This window comes from Corapipo altera, unplaced genomic scaffold, assembly GCF_003945725.1.
Source record: "Corapipo altera isolate COAL_440 unplaced genomic scaffold, ASM394572v1 56, whole genome shotgun sequence".
Taxonomy (NCBI): Eukaryota; Metazoa; Chordata; class Aves; order Passeriformes; family Pipridae; genus Corapipo; species Corapipo altera.
The window spans coordinates 2,052,905-2,078,147 of NW_020884896.1; the positions used below are offsets into that span (position 1 = coordinate 2,052,905).

The 25,243-nt window shown below is 36.6% G+C and overlaps 1 protein-coding gene across 3 annotated transcripts in view; it reads right to left on the reverse strand.

The window, feature by feature from the left end:
* Positions 1–261: 261 nt before the first annotated feature.
* HTR7 (5-hydroxytryptamine receptor 7) overlaps positions 262–25,243 on the reverse strand; it is a 39,013-nt gene continuing 14,031 nt past the window's right edge. The window contains exons 2-3 of one of the 3 annotated variants that reach the window (XM_027648165.1): positions 13,014–13,760; positions 262–4,243 (exon numbers count right to left, since the gene is read on the reverse strand). In XM_027648165.1, coding sequence (XP_027503966.1) covers positions 4,207–4,243; positions 13,014–13,760 — 784 coding nt within the window. In that variant the 3' untranslated portion in view covers positions 262–4,206. Of the gene's footprint in view, positions 4,244–12,574; positions 13,761–25,243 lie in introns of those variants that run through there. The other 2 variants (XM_027648167.1, XM_027648166.1) reach the window with 2 other exon arrangements.

The following is a 25,243-nucleotide window of genomic DNA, read 5'->3' on the forward strand; positions in this document are numbered from 1 at the left end:
TTCTTTAAGAGAGTCATTAACATTTCCTATCTCTCTTTCTTTCAGTTCAGGGCTATTCAACAAATGTAGATAGCTTTCTTTAACATTGATTTTAATACAGTAAGGATTTTAAATTGCTTGAGCTGAAAAAAACCAGACATTTTTGTAGATGAGAATGTCTTCCATGAATCTAAATTAAAATCACTTATACAAATGAATTCTCTATTTTATGTAGCATTAATTCAAAGAAAGCACATGACACAGAGATTAGTATTCAGGAGACTTCTTATTTTATTGTATAAAAGTAATTACCTTTTAAACACTATCCAAATTAACATTATAATATTCCTCTGAGCTTATACATTTTAAAAGCATAATATAACTCTGTACCTAATACAGAAGAACCATATTTCCTTTTCTGCTAAATTAGTCTGCTGTATAAATTTGAATAATTTTCAATACAAGTGGCAGCAATTCTCTTTTTTACAAATAAGACTCATATTACAACAAAAGACACTCTGAGTCTTCAGCACAGACCACTCAGAACTTGAAGAGCTTCATTTCCTTGTATCCGTATTTCTTAGTAAGCTACTTGTGGGACATAATCTTTTATGTTAAATGTTTTTATGTTTTACTAGCTCTCATCAAGGTAAAATATATGACCGAAAATAGAGTTGCAACTCAATCCTCTAGTGACTTTTGCATACAAGAAGCCCCAGCTGACTGAAACAATATATAGAATTCACTTTTACCTATTGAAATTATCAAGAACATCTGACTGGTTTTTTATTGTACATAGATATGGTTTTCGTGCTTTCACATAAATTTTTTCATCAGTGTTTCTTGTGATAATAAGAAAAATTTCTTATTTTATCATTGTATTTATTTTTTGCTCAGGTCTGAAGTAAATTAATCACTTTCTGATATGACTAAAACTAGATAGTTTAGCAATAACTTTGCAGTAAAATCAAAATCAAGGGGACAGCTAGGAAAAGGCTTTAAGTTTTTTAAAGAACAGATCAACCTGGACAAAGAACAGGTAATGAGGGAAGGGCAAGAGAGGTATAATAAAGGTGTAGTAGGCTGGTCCACCAAAAATCTCAGTGATCTGTTCAACCCAAGAACATATGGGGAACAAGACAGGCTGGGGTGGATAGTGAAAGATCAAGGGAATTGCACATTTTCTTTAAAATTAATTTTATTCATTAAAACTGACAAATGCAATGATATCTACCATAAGGCAGCCCTGTGAAAATACAAACTACTCACTGTCACACCCCAGAACAAGACGCCAGAAAGGCATCTTCTGCAGATCCAGAGCAGTGAGTGTGAGCCTTGTTTCTGACGTTATTCACTCTGCTGGTTTTATATCTACAGCCTGGGGACTTGCATTATCTCAGTGTGGGCCAGGTTTGTGTGCTGCCCTTGTACTACTGGCTGCAGGAACTACTGAAAGCTCAACTCCTTATCCCAACAGGTCATCCAATCACTTGACTTCTTTTGATCAGCCCTGTTTTTTTCTCTGATCCTCTAAAGTATTATACGCATTATTTGCTATTTTTGGATATGTCCTTAGCCTTGAGTGACTTCTAGTTACTGCACAGGTTAGCATGTTGGTTTGAGAGGGGGCAGACCTGGCAGCTACAGCCGGAAAAAAATGAGTTTTATCTTGTATGACAAAGCATCAGTATTCTGTAGTTGCCAATTTTCTCTGGGTTATGTGTCTGAAAATTCCTGGATGAAAAACTCTTTATGGAAGGAAACAGGTAGAACTGCAACTTTATTAGGTTGCCACAGCCCATCCTAAAATATCCTTTAATTTCTGCACAATTCTGGGAATGTAATAGTATTAAAAGAAACAGATGTTTTATCAGGTAATATTAGTTTTATTGCCTTCTTTTCACGAGGCAGTACCATTCTAAAATATGAGGGATGAATGTGTGTGTTATATATCTGTATAGTTATATCTAACTAAAACTGTAGCTCCCTAACAGCTCTTTCTGATTCTTTTGCCCTCCATTAAGTTTCTCCTAAAACATGTCTTTTCACTTAAACTTAAAATAATGACATTAGTAACCCCAAAAATTTTCACAGAAAAATTTCATTGGTAGCATTTTTTTATTTGGGGGGGGGGGGTTAATCCTTTGAACGATTCTCATGACATATAGTTTTTCCATTTCACTTCAAGTTAAGGTTTTGGCACAATATTATGAACAAGGAAAACGACTGTCTAATTCATCAAGGTAAAATTGATTCATAGCCCTTGTGAAATAGGCATGCAAATGAAACTGTAAAGCTTGAAAATGAGTTTCAGAGTATGACTAGTGCCCTTCATTTTAAGGTTTGGGTTTTTTAAAACAAGAAACACCTTTTTTTTTTTTTTTTTACTGTTACATTTATGGATCTATTCTCTCCCTTTCTCATTAGGTTCAGTTATAATATTATCTGCTAGTGTAGTTTTGCCTTCGGCTGTTTCTCTGAATGCATTTTCATGTAATGCAACCAGAAATGGTCCATTTGCCATTGACAATATCTGTCCCATTTCCTGTTAAACACTTAAGGCTAACCAAGTAAAAAGCATATCTGAGTCATTCCATTGGGGAAATAAAGCAAATTATAGGACTCATTTTGCTTCAAATGCAGAGTTCACAGTGATTAGTTTTATCAGTGAAATACTGAAAAGAGACTTGCTAATCTACTACAATGAAAATATGATACTCTGGTGCTCTCTTGTGTAACCACAGGAGTTATCTTAGGGTCTCAGGGCAGTGTGTAGAAGATGAATTAGGCTCTCTGTTCTAGGTTTTACATAGGCTTAACATGTATTGATTTGCTTCCAATACTTATCTCTTGCCAGTAAGAAATGAATTGGCCCGTCCTGATATGCCTGGTGACTATTGTGAACTTGTATGTTAACTTAAACAAAGGAAATCAAAGCCATGATGCCATGTGGAGTCAGTGTGTGATTTACCAGCCACATTTTGGTTAAACTGCAAGTAGGAGACCATGTTATCACAAATCACACAGCTATGGAAATAGGGTAAGTGCTCACTGAGATGTACCTTTAAGGAAGATAGCCCTTAGGAATGGGATGTGCCACTGCCTTGTGGACGGTATAACCATGCATAGTTTAGAAACTCTGTGGGGAAATGAATATGAGAAGCTCAAAACAAATGTTCGAAGGCATATTTTAAGAACAATATCTTGAATCAATTTTCCCTGGGACAGACATTCATTAATACTTGCCTATTTGATTTTTGTCAAGCCAAAGGGATCTATTTTAATCATAAAAAAAATTGGCAGAAATAATACTTCTTAAACACATTTTTTAAAATAATAAATGTTTTAAATCTCTCTCTAGCTACTCAGTAAGATAAAAAGCAAAGAACTATGGACATTCTCCAGCCTTTTATACTTATTTGAGTTGAAATTATAGAAATTTGTAAATTGGTAGGTCATGAAAATTACATTAAATCAAAGCAATCATATTTGTAAATTAGCTGTGGTGTAATACACGTGCGTTCTAATTCTGTCTCTTAACTTTTGTCACAGCATAACTGAAAGCAGCTTTTTTAAAAGGTTTGGGAGAACAAACCACATGTATGTTAACAAGTAACAGGCATTTACTTAGTACAATAGAATGTTTGAATGTTTTTACAAAAATTGGTCTTTTATTGTTGTTGTTCTCAATCCCATTCCAGGTGCATGGCATCTCTAACACAAGCCCTGAAAGCATCCATAGAGCCAGAATTTGCCTGAAAATCTCTTTTTGTAGTGCACCAAAATACATTCAGTATCACTGAAAATCCCTGAATATTAATATTAATGTTATGATCCATGAGCATGGTAAACATATGAATACTCTTCTACATTGTTTAATGTGGTAGAAATCTGTACAATGCTAGATCTTTGAGTTTTAGTTGCATGTTTGTTTCTCAACCCTGTGTGCCAAACTCTTATTGCTGAAATGGCTTGGCTTTCTCAGGCAGAAAACTATTTTCATTTGTGTATAGCAGCACTTTCCTTCATAACAAACAAGATGTGACTGCTTCCAACAGAAATGTATTAATGTAATGTATCGAGCTCATGGAGTATTTTTAGCACATTTCCATCAAAAGAAGATGAAGTATGCTTCATAAATCTATCCAGATCTTTAGAAGCCAACTCTTCATTTTTCTTCTTCCTGTTCTGGCTTGGCTTATTCTGGCTGCTTTAAAGCACATTTGGTCATGACTCTTTTTCCCTGGAGAAATCAGAACTCCTCCTGTATTTAAAAAAGTGGATGAATTAGATGAGAAATATCCTGGAGCAACTAAAATTTCTGATCCATGTACCACTGAAACATTTCTTAAGAGGCAATTAGATCATGTCTATAGAGATAATTCTCAGAGGTGCCATACAGAGAAAGAAGCTAGGGGAAAGTGGAGCATTCTGGGGGCCTTCAGTCCTTCATATTCATTATATTTTGGGTTCTTGTGAGAACTGAGGAAGTTCCCAGTCCATTTTATGCAATTCAGTGTGAAAAGCCCAAAAATATTTTAGAAAATGTAGGTGGTTTTACTGAGATCCCTGCATTTGGCCCAGCCTTGCAGCCTCCGGAGGCAGCGCTACACGAGCCACTGCTCATGGGGACCTCGCGCGTGTGAGAGAGGGAGGAAGGAGCCAGAGCAATAATGTAGACTTCTTCCTCAATTTCATAAAACTGTCTGCAGACAAATAATGACTGCAAAAGCTTTGCGTGGAAAATACAAATTCCTACCTCTCTTCCCAAGTTTGTTAAAGGGAAGAAACAAAGTTCTACAGTAACCCGACTGAAATGTTGTAACATTTGAGATTACAAGACAGGTTTTCAGGGCATCCCATGTCCAATTTTGCTTGGATATAGCACGCAGCAAGGTACTGTTTTGTCTTTTTATAGCCTCCCTGTTGAAATCAATCATGGAATTGTTCATACCTTGAATGTATCAAAAGCAGGTATTTTTACAGACAAACCTGCATTCTCACTTATTTCAGATATTTTATTACATGAAAACAAATATTTGCAAAAATTGATCCAAATTAAAGGATGGCAGGTAATTACATTCAAGTTCAAAATTACGTATAAAGGAAAGATAAAGATATCTTCAAACGTTATGTTTTAGTTAGTTGTGGATTTTTTTTTAAAACCAGAAAAAAATTTTGGACTTTATATAATTTGCCCTAAGAAATGTTACTGTCTGTTAGATATCACATTAATTGGATGAGCAACTTTTAAGAAAATACATGGAAAAAACCCAATGTTTTATTTCATTATTATGGGTAAAAGTTTGCTTTTATAAATCATTCCAGACCATTTTAGTGCTGATGGTTTTTAGGTTGTTTTCTGGGCTGACAGGAGATTATTTTGGAAAGAAAATACTAATCTTAAAAAAAAAATGTTATTTTGTAGCATTAACTTTATGTGTCTAACTGAAAATTGGATTTTTTTTCTTGTAATGACAAGTTAAAGGTCCTTAGCATGATTTTCACTTGCTGCATTTACTTCTTTTTTTGAAGACAGAAATAAAATTTATGGATTTGTCAAGGATACTTACTGTATACAAGCCAAGAAAAAAAATAAATATTCTGGAAGGAAGAGAGAGGCTTTTTGAATGTTTGCAGTGAAATATCACAAACATTTCAAGTTCTCTGTATGTGTTTGTTGCCCATGTTACTTTTATTTATTCCTGTTATTTCTTCAGTATCAGGATAAATATTTGGGCTTCTTTAATGCCCTTTGCTTGGAGAGGCAACAGATACCTTGAGTAGGTTCTCTATAATATATCAGTACACAGAAGGTGTACATCCTCCTTACAGCAAACACATGCTTTGTTTAATAGACTGCAAAACCACAGCAACTTGCTCCAGCATTCCTTAGAGAAAGTCTCTATTAATTGAATATGAAAGGAAAAGTCCCTAAAATTGTTGGCAAGTAGCTCTAACTCAGTTCGAAAACATACCATTAAGGTATTAATTTCTGTATTTCTATGAAGCACCTGTAATATTTTGTCATTGTGCTGTTTCAGACTTCAGATTACAAGAATATCATCATTGGTTTTACTTACTGGGTGGAGCTGTTTTGCTATTGCAATTATTGCTGGGAAGCAGATGTTCATTTAATTTGCCTAATTTTGTCTTTTCCTTGCAACCATCTTCAGGATGATAGATTTGACTGAGGAATCTCTGCTGTTTTAACACAGAGCTGCTGAAATCCTGGTTAGTTTGGCCAAAGATGCAAAGTTTTCTGAGACAATAGTGAGCTTATCCAGATGCATTCTTCTATGTTTTTCCATGCTTTAAAACACAGATTCTCCGGAAGGGCTGAACTAAGTATATTACAGTGGCTTGCTTTCTCTTCTCTTGCAGAAGAAAATAAGTACACTGTAAACAGAATTTTCTGGAACTAAAAAGACCACACAACTACTGAATTAATGAAATATTGTTGGTTTTGACTGAGTAGATAGAAAACTAAAAGCAAAATATTTATTCAGTCTGGTATGTTGGTTTATAAAACTGCATGGTCTCTTCTGGAAACTTTGATACATTTGTATGCTTTTTTTCTGAACTAAATTGACTGGTTCTATGCAAATGATCACAAATGACAAAAAATTTCAATCAGTAAAGTCACAAAGTTATAAATCATCAAAATATTCTCTCCGACAGCAAACATATATTATTATCTTAGGAAAATACAATATCTCAATGGGTTTTCTTTTGCTTACAGCAGTGAAAAATGAACTGGGAATCATAAGCATCTTTTCAGTTTTCAGCAAACAAAATCCATTCTGCCCTTTTGGAAATATGACTTTATGAGAAGGGATTTGACAATACAGCAGAGCAGCTGGATAGCGAGTGTGGGGAAGGACAGGTCCACAAAATGTTTAGAAAGTGGGTATAGAAAGCAGTACTAATTCACTTCAAACTCATGCTGAAGCCACTCTTTAGCAGCAATAATTATTTAGAGATTTGAGACCATGAAGAGGGATATAAGTTTGGGTTTTTGCACATTGTAAAGATAGCAGTGTTTCTTAGGCTACTTTTAAATTTACTTACTTGAGTCCAACTCTTAAAAGAAATAAATATCTAGTTCTCACAATTGTTACCTCCTCACTCTTTGAAATAAAGGGTGTCTTCTGTTCCAGGATATTAACAATTTTGCACATTAAGACCATTCTAAATTTTCTCCCTTCTCTCTCCCTGTGTCTTCCTGAGCAACACCATTTTAAAAGACAAGAACTGATTCTTAAGCAAACTGTGAAGAGGATTTGATGACACATTGATCTTGCACATTTTATGAGAATAGTGTAATTTAAATAGTTTTTCCTGAAAGATAAGGAAAATAATATGAAAAGTTAAGGAGAAAGCAAGAGAACAAACAGCATTGCTCCCAACACCTTCTAGATGTGTAACTGCAGCATCTTGGTCAGCAATCAAAACACTTAACTCAATAATGTTCTTCTAATGATGCTGTGCTGCCTGGAGCAGTGGTTGCCTGGAAAACCATTTTCCTGCTATAAATCAGGGGTGAGGGAGTGAATGGATATTGTCTGCATTACTTATAGTATTAATTTGATAAATAATTCTCTCCTCTATGTCTCGTTGTAGATTTATTTCCCACTGTTCCACACATCTTTCTGCAGGTGGTTCTAGCTAGTAAATCTCTGAACAGAGCATGAAAGATGTTGTTTTTCTTTTCATGGAACTGAAATGTGAAGCAATAGATGTATAATAATAAGATATTATAGTCAATTCACGTTTTACTACTCTGTTATTTCTATTATTACCCAGTAAGACTCCTCCTAAACAGAGGAATTTAGTAAGTGCCAGTACTGTGTTACAGTATTAAACCTATAGGCTGGTAAGTGGCAAGAGTCTCCCTCAAAAAAGCAGTATTAAGTGAGCAGGAGAGGTACAGTTTTCACAATGTATTGATACTGCCACAAATCTTTGAGTTTTATTTGAACAAGGAGGGAAAACACCGTGGGAAATGCTATGTGTTGTTTCTGCCCAGTTTTACTGCAGGTTAAGTGCTACCATGAAATGGGAGTGGGGTTTACAATAGCACATTGTATATTTGCAAAGGTAGTTGTCAGCAGGAACAGCAATCAAGAAATACGGTCCTATGTGGCACTTCAGAACATCTAAGCAACAGTTACTGATTTGACTCTGGGTAATTAACTGAAACCAGAGGTGGGAGGGTCCAAGGTGAGCAGGAAAGGCTGCAAACTGGCCACACTAAATCGTTACCTCAAACTCTGGTCCAAGAGTGATATACTAAGGAGATTTATTCAATCTAAGTCTATTGATCTGAAGCCCTGTTCATTGAGGAAAATTGATGTAAACGTGGTGCATATGAGCAGGATGAGAGAGAAGGAAACAGGGGGACTTCCTGGTAAAGTACAATCTATACATTTGGTGCTTTATTACTGGTGTCAGACATGCTGTGAAAAGACTGTTTCAAGTAAAGGAGGCTCATCCAGGACCATCTCATCTGGAATTCCTTAAGAGTTGGCGTTACTTTTACAGATAAATTATAAATAGGGTACTGCTAATACCATATAATGAGCTGTGTAAGAGGAGGAGGGGAGTGGTTTCTGTGCCTTTCAAGCTTTGCTATTTTGCTTTTATTTTGGCCACAGGCGATGTTTATCTTGGGTCAAATGTGCTTGTGATACTGAAAAGTGGACTTAAGGAAGGATCTCTTACGTAGTTGTGACTAAAATTCCTTTTAGGGAACCGCCTCACTCAGTGGCTACTCTCAAGCACTTTTATACACACTTTAGAGGTGAACAAAGAGTTGTATAAAGTAAACAAGGTCTAATTGGCATGTTGATATCTAGATAATTCTGGCAGCAATTGAATATCTCGTGCTGCAGCTGAAGGCTGTGACTGAGTGGCTGCTTATGCTGGATGAAGAGGAGGTCTAGATGCTGCCAGAAGCTGCACAGCTACTTCCTGATTTCCTCAGCTCCTAGCCCAGGCTATGGTAACCACTGCATTTCCCAGTATCACCTTGGCATTGGTCCCATTTTCCTACCACCTCCACCATCCAGAAATCCCATAGTGGCTAGAAATCAATTTCATAACTACCAGCTGGTAGGAAGATGGTCTAAGATGTGCAGCAATATGACTGAGGTTTCTAATCAGAAACACTGAATGTGGGTCCTGTAGCTAATAAAAAAAGCTGCCTTGAGCTTCCCCAGATGAAAAAAATTCATCTGGGGGTAAGGCCAGGTCTGCACTGTAGTGAAAGGGCAATCCTGTTCTCTAGGATAACTTTTTCCATGCTGTCTTGTATTCCAGACTGTACTGCCCTGTGCATCTAAGGAACAACTCTAACCTTTCCTGTCAAACACTTCAACTTACACAAAGTGACATCTACCTTCTTAGAAAACCTGAGATTGCCAAATATTGTAAGATGGCATACTCTGTAGTTAATGTGGAACTTCTCACATCTCAGACTGTGGCTTAAGGATGAGAGAGCTGAAATCCTTCAAACCTCCCAGAAGTGGGGTTGCAGAGGGAGCTGTCAACAGCATTCACATTCTTCTCTGACTACAATTTGTGGATTTAGACAATATGAACTGCTTCTTAAATAAGAAGAATTGGCTTAGATTTCCCATCAACAGATCTTACCTAAGGTCGAGATTCTCTTCATGCTGCTATTAATTTTTTTTTTAAATAGATTTTTGTTAAATCCAGAGCAGTGGTGACCTACAGAGCCCAGCTGTCCTTTAGGCAGTGAGGTAGCAACAGTCTCTTCACTGGCATTGTACAAGCATATTTTAGAGAGGTTTGCATCTTTATTCTCAGTTTTTTGGATATGTACCTTTGTTACCTCTATATTTTTGCACATTTTCCCAAAAGTAATTATCACAAGTCTGAAACTCAGAACTGCTTCCATGTCTTACTTCCAATATCTCACTTTTCTCTTTCATTTAGTCAGTGTTATGCTGGCTCCCTGTGCTCTGGATGGTTCTTGGAGTATTTTATAGATATTTTTTCACTCCTTTTGCTTTCTTCTCGAAACACATGTAAAAACACACTGATCAAGAGTGCAATCTCTTCTTGGGTTTGGTAAAAGCATGTACCAGGCTGCACACATGTTGATGTAGACTTCTCTCTCACCCATTCATATGTTACCCCCTTGTCAGATGTGCAATGAATTATCTAAGTTAAAAAAAATGCTACTGCTGCATTTATTGTAATGCAGTTCTATTTCTTTATCTTTTTAAAAAGTAAAATGTCCTGTTCATCAACTCAAGCAATTATTTCCTTGTCTTTCCCTCCTTATCCAGGCCTCTTTCCATTAGAATTCTGTCTGAAAACTTTCTCCTCCGTTTCTTTTCTTTTTATCTGTGTGCTTTGGCAAAGAGACATTGTTCTAATCTTGATTCTCTACTTTTCCCCTCAAACACAGGTCCATCTAACAACAGCTTCCGTTTGTCTATGTTTTGGTTTGGGTATATACATAAACTTGGTGGTGGTTTGTTTTAGTTTCATTTTGTTTTGTTTTTCTTTTCTTTCCAAACATATCCAGACATGAAAGGTGGATGTTTATCTCCAAAAACTTCAAGGATTGGTACACAGCCCGTAACAACTCTTATTCTTTCCTGGGCTCTCATTACCTGAAACAGAGGAAAACTGGAGTCCTGCAGGAGTCCTTCCTGAGGAAAGGAATTGCCTTTAGTGACAGCTGGGCAAATATCAATTTCTGACTCATAAGACACACATTTAATTAAAAAAAAGAAAAATCTTATTTGGAGGGAACACAACTTCTCAGACTTTTCTGCTGAATAAAAATGCTGAAACTTCTGCCCAGAATTCTAAAATCACCTTCAGAGGTCTTATAGTTCCACTTGGAGTCTTCACAGATACATTTATTTGTATATATTCTCTTATATATCCTTACACAGAAAAAAGAATTTACAGAAGGCCTTGAAAATGCCTCACTTATGCTGGAAACCAAAAAATTGCTACTCTGATAGGTAACAAAGAAACAACAGTAATTTCATGTTTAATATGGAAAATATGCTTGAATTAATATGAGCTCTACTCTGTACTCCAGAGCTTGTGTATGTTCTGGGCCTAAATATCTTCTTGTTCTTCTGTTCTTAATATTGGAATATTTAAAAGAAACAGGACTGTTCCAAATCAATGTGAAACTTCTTTAGAAAACTGTTTTAAAGCCTCTTACTATTACAAAACTAGGATTCTTCTCTAAAAATGAGACAAAAATGTTCTTCCTACTGTATGTATCCTGGTCTATAAATGCATCTGAAATGACTTAAGCATGTTTCAGTACACATAGCTCAGCATACCTAATCCAAGACTTAATGTATCTGCTACTTAAAAGCTCACGTGTTTGCAATTATGTCTGAATGCTTTGAACAAGGGATCTGGCACAAAATTCTCACTACTTATCCCAAATTAACTCATTTAAGTCATTTTGGCTTCACACTGGAGAAAGCGGGGACAGAAGTTAGCCTAAAGTGCAATCTGATGCTGAGGTAATTTGAGAATGAACATGTCTCCTCACTGAGGTCCTGATATCTGAAAAAGTAGATCAAGCTCTGAAGCAGTCTCTGTTCACTAATATACCCTGTTGCTTCATCTGGAACATGGTGTGCAGCGCAAACTCAGTCCAGAGAAAGCATTTTGATATTATGAGTTGTTTTACATTATTTTAGGTTCTTACAGTAATACCTGATGCAATCAGTGCATATTATATTAATACATTATTAAAATATATTATTATAATCAACACCTCCATAACTAATTTTTAAATAAAAACACTGTTATAATATTTGGCCCTGCTCCACTGAGGGAAGAACTTTGTTACCAAAGTCAGGAGAAATAGGGTCACATACTTAGACAAGCTGCAGTGGTGGTAGGAAAAGCTAGAAACAGTAAACTATCTTGATTCTTACAAAGGGCAAGGCTTTAAATTACTTTAAGAAGAAGTGATGATTAAAATTGGTTTGTAAGGATGAAGTCCAGGTGTCTCTGAAGTCATAAAGTTTTAAGTTTATTTTTTTCTTACTGACTTCAGAAGAGATAGAAACCCCAAGTAGAAGAGCTTTCAAATAGACAGTAAATTAGCTACTGAAGTGGAACAAGTACTAACCATACATCAACAGAAATTATTTGAGCACAGACAGAGTCTCCATCTAGATTAGAGAAGGGCTCAGCTAAGAAAGCCAAGAGAATTAAAGACTGAAGAGACGGACAAAGATCAGACAGATACTGGAATAAAACATAATCAGATATATTTCTTGTGTTAGAAATATAGGACAATATCTTTACCTGGTGTAGTTAGCATAGCAGCACTGAACTAACTGTGCTGCATGACTGTATGCAGCAGTAGAAGTTGGTCCTTGTGACTTTACTCAAACTCTTATACTCACGTTGGAAGTATAATGTATTCTTTCAGTGCCAGAGTTGCTGTGCAAAGGCAATATTAAATTTCACAAAGTAGTTCATTTCCAGGCAATCTAGTAAATGAATGTTTAATGAACATATGGGTTTTTATAATAAAGAATATTTCTAACTGATAGAAGTTCTTTGATCCAGCTTCTTCTTAAATGGTTTATTTTTATAATAACAAAGTGGAAAGTAATGAATTACAGTAAACTTTTCACCATTCTCAGGTCTTTATTACAGCAAAGAATCTCTAGGATACAAGATGCATCCAACATTCAGACCTTCAGTTGTTTGGACCAAACAGGTGGGTTAGACCAACTTTGCTCTTTCCTCACTAGCAGCTCATACATCCTGCACCACATTTCACTCTCCTCCTTTCTAATATTCCTCTTACACCCAGATTCTTCAGATGGTGGTCTTGTTTTTCCAGGCTCACAGGTGGGCTCTACGCTGCTACCTTCCAGTTTCTTGATGACTGCATTAACAGTCCTCAAGAAGCCTGGTTCTTCCTATAACTCTTCTTTCAAATCTGTGGGGAAAAAGCTAATGTGATAAAACAACAAATTATCATAGTAAAGGATGAGTGACCTTACAGAACAAATTCTGGCTTTTCTGCAAGCTTCAGAGCCTCATGCATCCCTGCAGCTGACAGTTTCCGGTTGATATTCCTGTATCTGCACTGCAGGAGGTTGCGATAAGTTGTCCTCAAGTCTCGATTGAAGAAGGCATATATAAAAGGGTTAATGAGAGAGTTTGCATAGCCCAACCATAGAAATGTTCTCTCAACCCAGAGTGGGATACAGCTGCATGACGTCCCGCAGATAAAGGGCCTTGCAGTTGAGAGGAGGAAAAAGGGCAGCCAGCAGACAGTGAAAGCCCCAACAATAATCCCAAGGGTAGTGGCAGCTTTCTGTTCTCTTTTAAAGATGGAAATGTTTTTCTTGTCGTGCTTTAGGAGTCGTGAAAAATTAGCACATTCTTCAGATTCCTTGTGCAGTTTTACAATTCCATTCATAGAAATCCCTTCCGTTTCTTCCAGACGGGGAAAACCAGTAAACTTGTGTTTAGCAGCACTCCTCTTGGCAGCTTTGTAAATCTGATAGTACATGAAAAGCATCACTGACATGGGGATATAAAATGCAACTGCTGTGGAGTAAATGGTGTAGCCGAAGTCTTGACTGATCAGACAAACCTTTTCATCATTTACATTTTGGGCCCAACCGAAGAGCGGGGGTATAGTGATAGAGGCAGATAAAAGCCATACACACAGGATCATTTTGGCCATACACTTCCCATTCTGCCTTACAGGGTACGTAAGAGGTCTTGTTATTCCCAGGTACCTAGAACAATAATGTAGAGTTACTATATTATGCAGGGCTTAACTGTTAAAATTAATGTAGTCTGCTCTAAGCCAAAATCTTTCGCTAAGTTTTCTATTTTATATTTTTCAATCCTCTCTTTGTATGTATTTCCAACCTGTAAATTCATTTGTCTTTCATGTTAAAATTTATAGTGTTGATATTTATATAAAAGGTCTTTTATTCCAGAAAGAAATCTCCTGTTGGATCTAATGGGCTCTGATTTTAACCAATTTGTACAATCTTCATGCAGATAACTCTTTTTTTTTTTTTTTGGCTTTTAAGGCAATTCTGAAACCTAAATTTAAATTTGCAAACTTATGAAATCTTGGAGTATAGATGAATGCTCAGTCCACAAAGCCTACCACTTTTTGTATTGAGCGAATGGTTAAGTTATAACAAGCAAACATTCATCTCCATTCTTCTAACATATTCAACAGTTAGGAAGATTCCTACCACTAAGCTGAGACAATGAGTTGTCTTTCTTACCTTCATGTTTCAGGTAGGAACAACCAACTGCAAACTTATACCAAGAGTAGATTATTTCAATATTACAAAATTCTTTTTATCATCATTTAATTAGAAAGAAACTATATTTATTCAATGTCCAAACTTCTACCAAACAAAATAAAAATCTATCACAGTTCAAAAAGACCTGGGGAAGAAAACACAATTTTACAGACAAGAAAAATGTTTTTAATGTGTCAATTTTTTCATAGAAAAAAAAATTAGTCTGTTGTAAATATCTATATTTCCTATTCTGCAGTATCTTAAACTATGAATAATTTTCTAATTAAAAAAATATGATTATGGCTATATATAGCTGGATAATAATATCCTAAATTTGAATTTACTCTAAACTACAGAGAGTTTCCTCTCTAGCTATGGGAATTTTCTCTTAGATGGAATCAGATGCTTTTTTTTTACATCTAACATTTTTTGTTTCAAATTTGTTTCTGCTCAGCTGAAACTTACCGGTGAGTTACCATTAACTTCTCAAATTGTTCTTTTTTATTTCTTCCAAAAGGAAGAATTTTGAGAAAATCAGTGTGATTAGCTTTGTTACTTGTAAAAGAAATGGTTTCAAATCAGGTTTCAGAATAATGTTTTGGTTTCAAGAGTTATCAGTGTTTACTCATACAGTGAGGGTTCTGGAGGGTTACAAACAAGAAATATAGTAATGGGATTAAAAATATTTTTGGGGAGCATGTTTTCTCTCTCTATTCACTTAGCAAATCAAATATGAGATTTGTCTGGCTCTGGGGAATGCTGCATTGTTGATTTTACTACAATGCAGTAAATTATGGCTGGTGCTCTTGCTTTGCACAAACACCTAGGTATGCTAGTTATGGAAGTAAAAAAAAGCGTCATTTAATGGTCTGTTCTGATGAGTAACAACAATTCTTCTCAACAATGTCATTGATTTTATATTGCTGTTATGATGAGTGTTGCACAAAGGACAGACCGGTTTACTGTGCCCTACTCTCAACAGGATGCACAAGTAAATTACAACAGGCCAGAATTTTGCCAGTGAATCTGTGCCTGGAGCTAAGAACTGTTATTAAAATTGTCTGGGATTAACGGAGTGCAATCCATGGACTATGATGTTAAACAAGGCTGCTTCTTGTGCCCCTCACCATCAGCATCACAATATAGTCACTGCTCAGCTCCAGCAGCTGTGGGCAAACTGCAGAGATCATGGACTTCTCTGTTTTACAGCAGCATGGCCAAAACCATTTGCACTCCCAAGGAGCCGAGAGTTTTTCGAGGTGCTCCAAGATATGGAAGAGCAGAGTTAGTGCAGTTTAACTACCTAAGGGATAGATCACAGTGCTTTAAACAATTTAACAGCAGCAAGGGTGAGTTATTAGCTGCAGCCTTTCTGGGATGAGTGGCACACCCTTAAAATTTGTCCAAGAATAATACAATTTAGCTACAAAACAGTCAAATGCATCCTTTGTGCAGGAAGACTACTTGCTATTTACAATCCCTTGTTTTCAAAAAATCTTTTAAAAGTTGGTCTGAAGTATGCTTTTTTCTAGTTATTACCCAATTGGTCACTAAAAATAACACACTTCTGAGGTGCACTTTATTATGTAGCTAAAAAAGTTAAGCTGGATTTCTGTAAAAATCAGATCTGTGGGCTGTATGCTCTGAGTGCCTACTGATGCATTCTCATACACCAGAATATAACAAAAAGAATTCATGAAAGCATAAGTATACTGAAAAGAATTAAAATTCATTAGTTTTGCCCTGGTACCAATTTTTTTGGAGTCTATCTGAGCTTCAGAAATGCTATTTGAAATTAAAATACATTAATTAACATAAAAATATACCAGCATCCTTTCTGCCTTATTTTTTTTTGCTAAATGTAGTATGACAGGGGAAAAGAAGTCACCAGGCACAAATGAAGGAATGTTATTTTTTAATCTCTCTATATGAAATCCATTACCCTTGAAAACTTATTTGCAACTCCAAAATAATGTAAATCACTAGTGTTGTCTATACTGGAGAGTGTTCAGGACTTATAGATTCATGAACTTCAAAAATATTGTGTCAAAATAAGTGTAAAAATATGCTTTGTAATGCTTAATCTGTAATTACTACCCTGAAAAAAACCCTGAAGGCAAATCAGCTGAACTTAACATATTCAAGAATATGTAACACCTTGAGGTCTTATTGCTGACAAAGAATGAAGTCAAAGTCCCTAAAAAGCCCATTTCATATATCTCAGCTATCCCCCACATGAAAGAAATGTCTCAGACTTGTTATTCTGAGATTTGTTTCTCTTACATGCCACAGATGTTCATTTTGATCTTGGTGAAGAAGAAACTGTGCCTCAGTTCTCATTTGTATGAGAAGGGCAATGCTATTTTGTGTTCTTTCTCCTCTGAATTTCATGACTATATGGTTCTGCCAGACAGGGCATATTACACCCAGCACAGTGAGGTCTGTGTCTAGGTAACTCCCCAAAAGCACAGCAGTACAGATGAAACAGCCTTTATATTTCTTATAAACTGGTCATGGCATTTCTCATTCAGCACTACCTTATGCTGTATGCAGAACACTGAGGTGCAGGATGCTGTACCAGTTGGGCAACCCTACGAGAGGCACAAGACATACAGCAGTCATGTCCTGCTGCCATTCCAAGGGTGCTGAGTGAGAACAGTGAGAAGGAAGAATCTGGCTATTAGACTATTGTCTAACGGATACAACAAAAAAGGATGATGAGAACCTTTTTTCTGCTACATCACTGAAATCTGGAAAACAGCCCCTTGCTCAAATACCAGACAGCATAGACCAAAAAAATGGCACATGGTGAAGGACAGAGTAAACTTCTTTTTAAATGTGTGTAAATGCATGAGCACATCCCCATTCTGGGTTTGTTTCTTGTTACTTCTTCAGTGTCTTTTCTTCCCTGTAGGAGGATTGGAAACTGGTTCCTTTGCTGCAGTGTCATTCAACTCCAGGGAGGAAAAATTACCCTGCACCATCCTTTCTGGAGCTCTGTTCAAACATGGGAGGGGGAAGGTAAAGAACTCCCTCCTTTGTTGGGGTGCTATTGTCAGCTATTGTATAAAATTGCCATTTGCCACATTCACGCAATGAAAACCAACAATGGAAAAAGTAAATGAACAAGTTCTTTCCTTTTGCTTTATAAAATTCTGGCTCCCTCTAATCCAGTATTCTTTCCCAATATCTCTGAATTGTTACCGTATGATAACAGGCAATTGTTACAGACAATTTAATGTAAAACCATTATAACTATATTGGACTGCTCCTGAGATCATTCAGTTTGTGGGTTTTTTCATTCTGGCTTTTCTGATACTGATGCATTACAATGGCCACACAGAATAGTTTTTATTCTACAGGGCTAAAAAAAGTCTCCATTGTCACTTGAACTGTAGATCGCACAGGCAGTTCTCACTACAGTGTGCTCTATATATTAAATGCTACAGTATGCATTAAGATGTAACACATATAGATAATAGATTGCTATATAATTTATCTCCCTGTGATTCTTTGTATGCCTCTTCCTGTCTTCATTTGTCTTAGTTACTTGCTCGCTGTGATGGCTGTGGCACCTTGGTACCTTACAGCTTGCACAGTGATTATCAGACTGGAAGCTGGACTGCCACCATGACTCACTAGAGGTAACTATAAACATGAAGGTTGCAATACAGTTTCTTTTCTTGAGAATATATTTATTTCATTCTCTAATCTAGGAAATTGTGAAAAGTAGTTCGCTTTATTTACCCAACAGTGGAATGAATTCACATAGCCATCTACTTATCATCCACTAGAATAAGTTTCAGGAAGATCTTTCTCAACACTTGCATATTAATAACCTCAGTTTGTAGCTGAATTGATTAGTAATTCTCTAGATGTAGAAGACATCAATTTTTCCTCCAGGAAGTAAAAATCAGGAGTGCCAGGCATTGCAGCATTTCAAGTAAACCGGGCATGAATTTTTTGTCTGTATGTGTGTGGTGTGAACCTGATTGTTTTTTCAGCAGTAGAAAAATTAATTTCCTTTTCTTTGTGGTTGTCATGATTTAACCCCAGCCAGCAGCCAAGCCCCACGCAGCTTCTCACTCACTCCCCCACCAGTGAGATCAGGTAGAGAATTGGAAGGGTAAAAGCTGGAAAATTCATGGACTAAGATAAAGACAGTTTAATAGGGAAAGTAAAAGCTGCATGCAGAAGCAAAGCAACATGAGGAATTAATTCACTGCTTCCCATGGGCAAACAGGTGTTCAGCCATGTCCAGGAGAGCAGGGCCCCATCACAGGTAGCAGTTCTTTGGGAAGACAAACCATCACTCCAAATTCCCTCCTTTCCTCCTTCTTTCCCCCCACTTAATATATCAAGCATGATGTCATTTCCCTGATCAGTTTGTGTGTTTGTATACTTTATTCTACTTAAAAGCAAGTCTGAGGGACAGAGCATCTCTTGCATTGTGTAAACACATCATCTTTGAAAATAGAACAATTTCTGTTAGGTGTTTTGACATAGCCATAACAGAAAGTTGTAAAAACGGTGAATTTTTCATTACTATGTTGGAAACTTTGAGATGAGTCTAGTCCTCACACCTTTTGAAATATCCAGAAAGCAAACTGAGACTTTACAGATACATTAACTTCAACAATAGAAAGAAAATAGTAATAGATGGTCCAATTTGTGATCATGTGTCCAAAACCTTTCTTTCTTACCTTCCATTACATGGCTAAAAGATAAAGAAAAAAAAGTAAAAGGACTAGTCTCTCGCTGTGAGCAGTCACAGAGCGATAGAAAACCTAACAGCTAGAAGCATTAAAATAGTCCTGAAGCTTCCTGCCCAATTCAGTAATAAATTGAATGCACCATGACATTGACATCACTTATGTGACTTTTGTATCACACATGTAATTCCGTTGTCTCTGCTCTCCATGTATGGTATAGGCAGATAGAATTCCATTCTAATTAGTCCACATTTCTTTCTTGGAATTCACTGACTTGATCTAACAGATTCCAGAATCAGATTAGCGTCTTTCACTGTCTGACTTAACTTTTATGAAGCAAATTGGATTATTATGGAATAGAACTAGAAACATTGTACTGGAAATGATACAGATGTATATTATAGTTATTTCTACAAGGAATTGCAACATATTGTTCTGTTATCACTCATCATTTGACTTGGAGTTGTGCTTAACCTGGGGTTCTTTCAGTTCTTCCTACTTTTGTATTTTAAGAGTCATAAAACTGTTTATTCCACAGACACAACAATGCTTACTCCTGTGTTTTTATCCTCTTTCTCTAGTACAGAAGCTTTCCATCTTCAATATGTGTCTCCATGTATTGTTTTCTCTGCCAACCCACAGCAATAGAATTCTGTCTGGAGATTTACCTGCAATAATAATTTATTCTGAAGAACGATGCTGATCTACTGATTTTTCTTCAGTGGCTATGATTCTCTCATAATCTTTCATATTTTTTTCTGTCTGATTCAGTTCAACATTAATTACCCTGTGATTGTGAGATACTTCACAAGAATAGGAGCAAAATGCCATTCTTAAAAGCTATCCAGCATTTAGAAATATTCTTCCTAGTATAGTCATTGATCTAGATAAATTTTTTCCTTGTACTTCAATACATTAAATAGTAAGTCAAATGTAAATGTAACAGGTTGAAACAATTACCAAATCTATTCTTTCTGTTATGGCTATGTCAAAACACCTAATAGAAATTGTTCTGTTCTCTTCAAAGATGATGTGTTTACACAACGCAAGAGAAGCTCTGTCCCTTGGACTTGTTTTTAAATAGAATAAGACATACAAACAAAAAAACTGATCAGAGAGATGCTATTCCCATCACATATTTAAGTAATTGAGATGGAAGCAAATGAATAGAAACATGAAAAGACCTAAGTCCTGAGACTTGAGCATTACAGTGCACAGCTATGGTGCTATAATGTGACAATTACCTCGCTAATTATTATACAACAGTATTGATCCCTGCCTTTCTGCAATACAGACTGGCCTCACAATCACATCATGATGACTGCCAGTTCATTGTCTTGGAAGAGGAGGATATTTCAGAGGCATTTCCTTACCAGAAGTGAACAAAGTTACTGATTTCATTGCATATATGAAACCTTTTAGAATATGAATTGGGTCACTTTAAAACCTAAACATAAAATATTAATGTTAGAGATGGCAAAACTAACAAAATGAAACCATTACTCAGTGGAGAGAAAAAGACTGACTAATTCTGTGCTCCATCTAGTTGCATCTTTTCTATGCTGTGAACTAGTTCACAGTTTATAAAAAATCTTCGCACAGTGGCCAGCTTCCACATCTTAACTGTGTTTGCTAGAAGTGCTGGAAAGCTCATCTTCATCTTTCTTGATGGTGAATGCACTGATGTGAAAGATCTTAAATTTATGTTTTGGTATCTATTCTTTTAGATGCTTATGCTTCACATTTCATATAGTCTCAAAAGTATTCTTATTGTTGAAACAGTGATACTTTAATTTTGATATTTGGAAGAATGAGAATGAAATACTTGTTTTGTTTTCAGCAAGGTTAACAATTGCCATTATTCCCCTTCTGATTTTAAATTAATCATATTTTCTTAAATTCTTTTTATAATAGGATGACATTTATTACCATTGCTATAGTGGGTACATATTGAATTTATTCTACATAGTAAATGTTCTGACTTGATTTTTCTTTTTGTCAAAAATCATTGTGATGGAACTGAAGAAGTGTAGGCTTTCCTGGCAATTGTTGATGATTAAGTCAATCAAAATTAAATATCTATTCATTCTAAAGGAATGTAATTTGCATAGTACAAGATTCTCCTCTCCTACAGTTATTTTAGTCTCTCTGAACTTTCATGGACTTTCTTCCTCTCATATTGTATAATTTTACAGCTTCATATTTTTCTTATTTATTTTAGCTCATTTTTTATTCTTTTATTTCACTCATTCTTATTTCACTTTCTTGCTGTCTTATTTCTATTTATCTGTTAGCTCTGTATTTTCCCTTCTTCATTTTTGCCTACCAATCTAAGATATCCATCTCATAGACAGGGAGATGTTTTCTGCTCTCATTCTAAGAAATACCTAACAACTGTATTGCCAGAAAGAGATGTGCAACATCTTTCCATTCAGCTTCTACTGTCTTACATGCCATTTCTGAAACCATATTGTTCTTTCCTTTCAGACTTTGGCAAATTTCTTTCACCTGCCCTCACCCTTTGCCTTTTGTTTTCCCCTGCATGACTGATATGTCAAAGTACTTATCACCTGTCACAGCCTTGTTCTCAGCTCCTTGACAAACCAGTTTGGTAGCCTTTTCTTTTCCTCTGCAAATTGTACCCTGTGAAGAAAAGTTCTCAACATGCAGTTGTTGATGTTTACTTTGCAACACTGCCTGAATGTTAAATAATATGTATTTCCTACCCAATATTTTGCAATTACTCACATAAATATTCTATGTTACAGACTGAATGCTCTTATTAAATCCTTTTGAAGAAAACAATATATATATATTTTCCTTTTGTCTATTTTCACCAGACATAAAGGTACAAGACATAAGCATTTTAGCCCACTTAATCCTTCACCAGCCTCCTAGAAACTAGATGCATTTGAAAACTAAAAGGTTTTGAGCACGAATTATTTAGAATTAAGTTGCACTCTGCAATGGAAGACTTCCTATTTTTAAGTTTTTCCAAAATGTCTGAGCTCCAACTTTGTGTGTTTCATCATCCCTAGTTTCCTGTATACAAGTGTGGTTTGCTTACTGAGTGCAATAGGATTAATTATATACAGAGCTCAAAAGTGCTTCTCACCCCACTTCTTGATAGATAATCTGTAACACTGCAAAAATTCTGTAAATCTAGGCAAGTCACACATAAGAATCTATTTTTCTTTACACTGTTCAACATTGTGAAGGTTGAGGGAAAATTAAAAAATAATTTCATGCTTTTCTAAAAGAAAATGTATAACTCTGTTGGGGACACACCACCCATTTCTGCCCTTTCACCACCACCACCACCTCTCCCCTTCCCATATTTGCAAACTCCCTTTAATTAATGTAGATCTATTTTTTGTGGAAGAAGTAAAAGAGTCAAAATGCTCTTCCTAAATTTGTTGTTCCTTTCAAAAGTAGAAAATAATAATCAAAATATAGGGTAAACTATAATTTACAATACATATCAGGAGCATTTTAGGAATATTCCCTCGGGAAAAAACTTCTCAGGCTTTTTAAGAAATATCTCAGTTCACTGAAAAATTCTTAATGGAATTCATCATAGTATACACACAAACTAATTCACAAGTGCAGATGGCCAGGGCCCTGTACACTGTCAAGAGATTCGAACCCTGTGGTCTGATTTACAGTACTTGTTAAGTGATTTTATCAATCAAGGTTTATTCCACATTGAGTCCCTTCTTATTATTCCAAAATATTTTAGACTGATAGGAACAAATGCAGTGCATTTGCATCATGTCAGCTGTTATATCTAACTAAATATCTAACTACTTGTAGACTGATGACTGTCTTATGTGACTATTTTTTCACCTTTATATGCATGATGCAGTATTTAATTTTACTAAGTTATTACAAGATGCCTTTTTGAGGGGGCAGAGAAGCTACCTTAACCTTCTGATACTATCTGGAGACTAAGATAGGAAAAGCTCTGCCCTAGAAAAAGAATTAAAGAGAAATCACATTCTCATTTATTTCAGTCTAGTTGTACTGCAATGTTCACCAGAGACTGAGCGTGCAGGAAAAAAGTTCAGGTTGGAAGAAAGCTAGGGAAAGAGGTTTTATCTCGCATGGTCTTTTGTATTTTAGAGGACAACTGGTTAAATCTGAAAAAGGAAAATGAATCTGAGTAAAGGATTTAGCATGACTGGAGGGAGGTGGTGCTGTCAGTGAGCTTGAGGAGCAGCAGAAACCTTGAGCGTGAGTGCACATAGTTCAAAAGTTACTGAGGAAGGATGAGGCCTGGCTTGAAATATTGCTTAATGTGTTACATGGGACTTACTCTCCACTGTGGGGGAGAATAACTTTAAGCAAAGACGTGATTTCTTGAAACACCAGCTCAGATGAAATCCCTACTCTGCTAAACAGAGGCAGTTCCTGAGCAAAAGAAAACAGAGAAATGGAAAAGAATATGTTTTGCAGATAGGAACCGGAAAATCCTAATTTTCCTTTTGTGTTCCCCCCATCTCCCCCATCTTAACCCTCTTGTTCCTCACACCCAGGGGTATTGTAAAAGACAATGAAGATTTCAGATTTCTGTCAGAGTTTGCAGCACATCTAACATACTTTTTCTCCCCCTCCCAAGATGAGCAGTCGTGATTCCAGGCCAGTCTGCTGGCTGCAGCCAGGCCAGAGGAGATGTGCCAGGAGACAACCACCAGACATGCCTCAGTCTTGGAACCACCCTGTTCTGTGCAAGCATTCAAGTAGGCTGTAATGAAAATTGCAATGTGATTTCTCTCAGTTCTGTACTGTGTCAGACACCAGCACAAACATTCCTCAGGTAGCAATGAGGTAGGTTGGTAGCCCACAGGATTCTGTGTCTATATTTTGACCAACGTATCATCTTCTCCTTCCATGTCTGTGCAGCCATACACATACACACACACCCCAGATGACCCCTTTGTACTGTCAGCATGGTGGATCCCAGAACGTACATGTAAAAAAAACACTGAATCCAGAGCAAGCCCTAGGAGGACCTTCAGAGAGGGTATGGAAGTACCCACTGATGCACATTCCACAAGGGATGGTGCCTATGTGGATGCAGCTGAGGCAGCCTGGAGACTTCCTCAGGATGGAGTCAGGCCTTTAGATGGTTCTCAGGAGGAGGAGGTTGCCAAAACAGTACTGCGTTGTCCAGTTCAAAACACAGAACTGCCAAGTCCCTGCACCCAGCTGAATGCTCTGGCTGTTCCCTGGCTACACACTGGCACATGACTCAGGCCTCCTGAGCCCCCTGCTTTTTGCAGGAGAGAGCCCAAACACACATGGAGCTACAGAGACCTCTGCTCTGGGTGAGCAGGGAACATAAATATCAGGATTTGCCTTGAGCATATCAGGCCGTCATTTTAGGTGCAGTTTAAGTAGCCTGCCCAGAACCACAAAATAAGCCTATAGACCCTGATCACAGGGTCATCACAAGCCAAGATTGCTGCTTTAGTTACATAACCATTTTTGTGTGTGCTTCTAGAGGCCAGATAACAGATACCTGCAAATACCTAAAATGTGTGGAGGCTCAATTTCAGAGCTATGAAAAACCGTCTGTTCTTTTTAAAACAGTAAACCCTCACCAGACTCCTCTAAAGCAGAAATGGCTAAGGTGATTTTCTCCAGCTTCATTACATGAGTCACTTGGATTGACACTAAACATCAGCTTAAAAGGAATTATTTTGAAAGTTATAATGGTGTTTAAAAATGAAAGCCTCCCACAACTTTAACTACAAATCATGACTGATGTCTTCAGTACAATTAAATGAAGCATTTCAGAAACTTCCATAGTATAAGTGATGAATGAAATGAAAAATCACAGACCATTGAACTGATCATACCACTGTATTAAAACAAAGTGTCTTCAGGAATTAGTTGTATAAATGTGCCGATATGTATGTCCCTTCTCTTCCTTCCTTGAATACAAAAAGTTTAAACATAATATCTCCAGATTCAAGGAACAACCCTCTCTAGAATACTTCTTCCCTCCTCCCCCTTCTTCCTCTTCCTCTCTCTGAAGAGACAGGAAAAATACTGGTCCAGATTCTCCTCTTTGCTTCTCCGTGACAGTAATTTTGCAAGAGCCCTAAGGAACACCTATATAGTCATTATGGGTGAATCTCAGTACAGAACTAACCTTCTTGGACATTTTTGGCTTTTTCTATAGCTGTATTGGCCCGAAGGCAGATCTGAATTTGTCAAAAAGTACATAAAGATTTTGCT